Genomic DNA, 7,014 nt, shown 5'->3' with positions numbered 1-7,014 from the left:
TTAATAGCAAAAAGTTCGTGTTCACCAAACTTTGAAACCCGAACAAGGTGCGGGTTCGTCGGACTCTATTTAATAATTTCGATTGTTTTTCCGAGAAATAAAAATATATACTTTTGTAATCACACATACATTTTTTACGAACCTCCCGCAGATTTTATGATGTGTTACTACATCTTATTTGATGATAAATATAAAAACTACAATTTTGCTAAATTTCCCATCCCTGCTATGTGTTAATTTTCAGTAGTGTAAACAATAACATTATGTAAAATACTAGTATTTCGATAGAGCTCTTTCATTAACACACAATGTTAAAATACGGACAGCAGTATATGCGTAGAAATAACGGTTTGTCATATATTTTTAGGGGTTAATTTTGTTTGAAGTGGTTACTTGTGAAAATAAAATCAATACAACTTGTCAGAACGGTTACCGTTAAAAGTCACATTGCGTTAAACAACTATGTGGATTGGAGAAAAAAACCAAAGAAGAAAGAATGATAAAACACTCATGAGTTGAATACTGTTTTGCGTACAAAAGTATGAAATGTTTCATACACAAATCTACCCTGCTGAAAGGGGGTTATACAGTTTAATATAAAATAATTGTGTTTACGGAAAATCAATATTACATTAAATATTTAATATTTTGTTGGTGAAACTACATTAAACAATAAAAAATAATGTGTTAAATAATAATAAAATATGTACAAATTGAAAAATGTAAAAATTAATTAAAAATAATTCGATTTACTTAAATAAATTTAAAAAAAAATCAAATGTATATATAACAATAAAATAAGTATGTAATTTTGTGTAGCATGGAAATTTAATTTTCTAACACTAAAATTGTTACAAATAACAATTTAGAAAATAAAAACAATTTATTAAAAAAGTTTTTATTTCGTTTTTACATAATAATATACATATTTTAATGTAATAAGTGAAAATTTATAAAATTTTTATTTGATGATAATACAACCCTGCTAAATCCGTGTCATCCTTGTTAAAGTATACGAATAATCGTTTTTATTATTTTTTTTTTTTTTTTTTTGTTTTTCATGTGATGGCGAAAAATTAACAGTTTATTCACAACAACAACTACAACTACTGATTACATTCACACCCTTAATCAATGTGAATAAGTTGGAAAATATCAGTAAACCAGGACAACACACACACTAACTAACAAGTACGTACGGCCGAAAAATTTGGTAAAAAACTACAGCAAAAAAAAAACGAATTAAAAATTCTTCAAAAAGAAATCAAGAAATTAGACCTGTATTTAAAAATAGTACTTAAGAATTTAATTAATCAGTTTTATTTAAATGCAAAATGTAAATTTAAAATTTACTTTTTGCCTTGAATTGATAGTAGAAAAAATAAAAATAATAATGTATGTATTCGTGTTACAGTTACATATACTGCGTGCTGTCTGATTTGTCGTCACACTGCTGAGCACACGTTATCGCTGCAGAACTATTTAGGGTTTGAACGTGACTTTAATAGCAACAACAGCAAACAACAACTCTAAAAGTATAGTAAAAGCCCACAGATATGATTGATCCCAGCTCCAGTGAAGAAGAGGGTGATGATGAATCCACACCTCAAGCACCACCCAAGGGACGTTTGGGCGGAAGTACGTTAGCTAAACCAAAAGCCGTTATAACTGCTGTAGATTCAAGCACTAAAACAAGCACTGGAGCAGCACGACAAAATGGTGATATCCCGCACAAAGCCGCTGGTAGCTCTGTTTCAAGTGGGCCTACAGATAGTGAAAAAACTATTGCCCCGGTGGCCGCAAGTAGTGTGTCGAGTAAAAATGAACTGACCGCAAATGATTCTGTAGCTGGAGCAGGTAGCATATCGCAGGAAACCCTAAATCAAAGTGCTGGTTCTTCATCTAGAGGAAATTCATTGTCGCGGCCGATATCACCGTCGCCTTCAGTAGCAAGTGATAAATATGAATCGGGTGCTAGTCAGCCAAAACAGGGTATTGAAGAGGAGGAGCGTAAGAAACGCATCCAACTGTATGTATTCGTTTCTCGTTGCATATCATATCCGTTTAATGCTAAACAACCTACCGACATGACGAAAAGACAACCCAAAGTTAACAAAACGCAGCTGGATGCCATTACTCAGCGATTTCAAGCTTTTCTTAAGGGAGAAACACAAATCATGGCTGACGAAGCGTTTCGTAATGCAGTACAAAGCTATCATGATGTTTTTCTGAAATCAGATCGTATTTTGAAAATGGTTCAACAGGGTTCATGTTCGATGCAAGACTTCACCGAAGTTTTTCGCAAAAACATTGAGAAACGTGTTCGTTCTTTGCCTGAAATCGACGGTCTCAGCAAAGACACTGTGCTTACTTCCTGGATGGCAAAATTCGATGTGATACTTAAAGGTACTGGGGAGGAGGACTCGAAGAAGCCAGCTCGTTTGCAACAATCATTAAATAGTGAGCTGATACTTTCCAAAGAGCAGTTGTACGATATGTTCCAGCAGATACTTAGTGTAAAGAAATTCGAACACCAAATCTTATTCAATGCCTTAATGCTTGATTCAGCCGATGAGCAGGCGGCTGCCATAAGACGTGAGTTGGATGGTCGTATGCAGCGGGTAAACGAGATGGAGAAAAATCGCAAACTTATGCCAAAATTTGTCTTAAAAGAAATGGAATCTCTTTATATTGAAGAACTAAAATCATCAATAAATTTATTAATGGCAAATCTAGAATCGTTGCCAGTTACCAAAGGTAACATGGACAGTAAATACGGCTTACAAAAGCTAAAGCGTTACAATCATAGTACTCCTTCGTTTCTAAAAATGATCTTACGTTCTCATGGATCTCTCTCGAAACTAGAAGGTGACTCTGAGGAGGGCATTACTCAACTCTCTAAATTAGATGTAGTGTTGACATTCCAGTTAGAAGTAATTGTGATGGAAGTTAAAGGGCTGAAATCGTTAGCCCAGAATCGAATTGTCTACTGCACTATGGAGGTTGAAAATGGCGAAAAATTGCAAACAGATCAAGCTGAGGCCTCTAAACCCATGTGGGACACACAAGGTGATTTTACAACGACTCATCCTTTGCCTGTAGTAAAAGTTAAGCTATACACCGAAAATCCCGGCATGCTTGCTTTAGAAGATAAAGAACTGGGCAAGGTGATAATTAAACCTACACCATTATCATCCAAAACTCCCGAATGGCATCGCATGACTGTGCCGAAGAATTTGCCTGATCAAGATTTGCGTATTAAAATTGCATGCCGTCTAGAAAAACCACCTAATATGAAGCACTGTGGTTATTTATACGCCATTGGAAAATCGGTGTGGAAAAAGTGGAAAAAACGTTATTTTGTACTAGTTCAAGTGTCTCAATACACCTTCGCCATGTGTAGTTACAAAGAGAAGAAATCCGAACCATCGGAAATGATGCAGTTAGATGGTTATACGGTTGATTATATCGAAGGTGCTAGTGCAAGTTTAATGTTTGGCACCGATTTAAATGGCGGACGTTTTTTCTTTAATGCTGTGAGAGAAGGCGACAGCATCGCTTTTGCATGCGATGATGAAAATGAATGCAGTTTATGGGTGATGGCCATGTATCGTGCCACAGGCCAATCCCACAAACCCACGCCGCCAGTTACTCAGGATAAAAACTCGGCCATATCGAAGATTCAAGGTGATGCGGACAAGGCACGCAAACACGGCATGGAAGATTACATTAGCGCCGATCCATGTACTTTAGATCATGCTGTGTTCTTCAAAATGCTGCAAAATCTCGCTCTAGAATATCGCCTTAATGATCAATACGCTTCCCTCGGTTGGTTTAGTCCCGGACAGGTGTTTGTATTGGATGAATATTGCGCCCGTTATGGTGTTCGTGGCTGCTATAGACATCTTTGTTACCTCTCAGATTTGTTAGATCGTGCCGAAAAAGATTTCATGATCGATCCAACACTCATACATTATTCATTCGCCTTTTGTGCCAGCCACGTACACGGTAATCGCCCCGACGGCGTTGGTAGTATTACCCACGAAGAAAAAGAAAAGTTTACCGAGATCAAAGAACGCTTAAGAGTTTTGCTAGAATATCAAATAACCAATTTTAGGTTTTGCTTTCCATTTGGCCGCCCTGAAGGTGCTCTCAAGGCAACATTATCTCTACTAGAACGTGTTCTTATGAAAGACATTGTTACACCCGTGCCACCAGAAGAAGTTCGTCAAATGATTAAGAAGAGTTTAGAATCTGCCGCGTTGGTGAATTATACTCGTCTATCATCCGAAGCAAAAATCGAAGAGGACTTGCGCGGCGAAGTTGCAGTGCCTCCTGCGAGAAAACTAGAAGATTTGATACATCTAGCAGAACTGTGCGTTGATTTACAGCAGCAGAATGAAGAACATTATGCTGAAGCTTTTGCTTGGTTCAGCGATTTGTTGGTAGAACATGCCGAAATATTTTGGTCCCTCTTTGCTGTTGATATGGACCGAGTTTTATCCGAACAGCCACCTGATACATGGGATTCGTTTCCCCTCTTTCAAATTCTCAACGATTATCTTCGAGCCGACGATAATCTCCGCAATGGTCGTTTCCACCAGCATCTACGAGACACATTCGCCCCATTAGTTGTACGCTACGTAGACCTAATGGAATCCTCAATAGCTCAATCCATCAATAAAGGCTTCGAAAAAGAACGCTGGGAGAGCAAAGGCAATGGTTGTGCTACATCGGAAGATCTGTTTTGGAAACTTGATGCCTTACAATCTTTTATACGTGATCTTCATTGGCCTGAACCCGAATTCCGCCAACACTTAGAGCAACGTCTGAAAATGATGGCATCCGAAATGATAGAGCAGTGCATTGCGCGAACAGATGCATCATTCCAATCGTGGCTAAAGAAAAATATCGCATTCATTTCTTCAACCGATTATATTGTGCCATCAGAAATGTGCGCCATGGTAAATGTGATATTAAACGCAAAAAATCAAAGCTTTAAATTAACCACCATAGACGGAATTGATTTGTACAAATTTCATGCAAAAATTGACGATCAACTTGATAAAGCGAATGTAGCCATGACACAAGGCCTAATTGGTAAACTTATGTCAGTGCTAGAGTCGACTTTGTCTAAATTGGCTCGATATGATGAAGGTAGCTTGATCGGTTCCATACTTAGCTTCACAAATGTCTCCAGTTCAGGTAAAGATTTAGGTCAAGGCTATGTAATATTCTTCCGCAACAACATGGAGCAGATTCGAGGAAAGATCGGCGATGATCTATGGTCATTGAATTTCTTTGAACAATGGTATACACAGCAAGTTAATATGCTTTGCAATTGGCTTTCTGAGCGTTTGGATCACTCACTCCACTATGCTCAGGTGCAGGCGCTTTCACACATTGTAAAGAAAATCTATTCGGACTTTGAGCTGCAAGGTATGCTTGAGGAAAAGCTTAATTCCAAAGCATATCAAACTGTTGCCACGCGTATGGCTACAGAGGAAGCCACTTGTGCTCTAACCATGCCTGATGTTGCAGAAGGCGATGAAACTGCCGAGGATGGTAGAGAACTCGACGGCATTGAAGAGGAGGGTGCCGAAGAGGAAACCGCTACGCCACGCGTTAGAATGCCTCAGCCGAATCTAGTTTCGGCTCAGGCAGCAGCAGTTACCAACGTTGTGGCCGGACGCGTCGGAAATCTCCTCGGTAAAGGTATTGGTGGATTGAGCTCAAAACTTGGTAGTGGTGGTTGGTTCTAATGCATATATTGCTGGTGGTTATGATGATGTTGGTCGTCGTCTTTTTTGTCTTCGTCATGCTGATAATAGTGGAGCTGCAGATGATCTCTTTATCTATATATCTTTCTCTCCCCTACCCCCAATTCTCCTCTAATAGCTTCAGTTATTATATTAACAACAACAACATCAACAACAAACAACAAAATATAGGCACATTTATGGAACAATATATTAACGAATAGATACCAAAAATTTAAATTTTAATTATATCTAACATTATATTAAATATATATATTAAATATTATTATTAAAATTATTAATTATATTAATATACTTAATTACAAAAACAAAATAGCAAAACAAACAAAAAAAAATTAATAATATGTATTGCATTTTGGTGGCAGATGTAGCAGTAGAAATAATTAATTTTTACTAGGCAAATTACTTACATACATTTGAAAGAAACGTCAAAATATTATATATACATAACTAATATTTAATTAAAAAATTATACCAAAGATTAAATAAAAAATGCTTATTCCATAAAAAAACTTTAAAATATATACAGTAAAAAATAACACCACAACAAATATTAATGGTTTTTTGTTAAATTGAGAATAAAGGAAAAAAAGTAAGAAAATGTTTGATATGATGTCATTGACATTATCATATATCAAATATTTTCCAACTTTTTATATTGTTTTATTGTAGCATAGCTTTTTCTTAACGTACCTCCCATCGCCTAACATTTAGATCAACAGTCTTCACCCAACAATCAAAACACTTCCGGTCTTTTTACTGCAACTTTTACTTAAAGGACTTACAGAGTATTGAGAAGATTTGTTGTTGAGACGCTTTAAATGCTGAAGATATTTCATACATATATACATTTTTGCATTTAATTATTATATTGTATAAATTATGTTCTAATAAATATAAACTTACTATTTTTCTTATTGTATCCACTATTTGTTTTACTTATTTCAGGGATTCAAAAATTTATTTTGTTTCAATTTCCTGTGAGAATCGGCATTAAAGCTGCGTTCACAGTGGTAGAGTGCTTCACTTTAGAGTGAATTAAAATGAAATAGTTAAATATGGGTAAATACAGCTATTATGAAAGTCGTTGCCGACACCAGTTTTGAGCCATTGTAAACATTTATGTCGACAGAAATTGAGTTAATTGACTTAAAATATTAAAAAACAAGTAAGAGCTCTATATTCACCATAATGAATAGCCGGAATAGCCGGTTCAAAAGATTATTACAAAAAA

At 36.1% G+C, this 7,014-nt stretch overlaps 1 protein-coding gene across 3 annotated transcripts; it reads left to right on the top strand.

The window, feature by feature from the left end:
- The first annotated feature begins 423 nt into the window (after positions 1 to 423).
- On the top strand, positions 424 to 6,592 carry LOC119610945 (calcium-dependent secretion activator-like). 3 transcript variants are annotated; one of them, XM_037966369.1, is made up of 3 exons: positions 424 to 539; positions 1,084 to 1,191; positions 1,415 to 6,592. In XM_037966369.1, exon 3 carries the CDS (start codon positions 1,557 to 1,559, stop codon positions 5,760 to 5,762), a length of 4,206 nt encoding a protein of 1,401 aa, XP_037822297.1. In that variant the 5' UTR covers positions 424 to 539; positions 1,084 to 1,191; positions 1,415 to 1,556; the 3' UTR covers positions 5,763 to 6,592. The 3 variants fall into 3 exon arrangements, with proteins under 3 accessions (XP_037822297.1, XP_037822296.1, XP_037822298.1); XM_037966368.1 differs by having other exon boundaries at positions 496 to 801; XM_037966370.1 differs by lacking the exon at positions 424 to 539 and adding an exon at positions 702 to 722.
- Positions 6,593 to 7,014: the final 422 nt, after the last annotated feature.

The sequence above is a fragment of the Lucilia sericata genome, unplaced genomic scaffold, assembly GCF_015586225.1.
Source record: "Lucilia sericata isolate MDLA Ls3-8-SP2 unplaced genomic scaffold, ASM1558622v1 Contig001319F_arrow, whole genome shotgun sequence".
Taxonomy (NCBI): Eukaryota; Metazoa; Arthropoda; class Insecta; order Diptera; family Calliphoridae; genus Lucilia; species Lucilia sericata.
The sequence above is the reverse complement of the archived record's forward strand: the minus strand, read 5'-3'. Positions and strand labels throughout refer to the sequence as shown.

Excerpts from the sequence above, each read along its gene's own strand:
- LOC119610945 (XM_037966369.1), top strand. The coding sequence starts at position 1,557 with ATGATTGATCCCAGCTCCAGTGAAGAAGAGGGTGATGATGAATCCACA.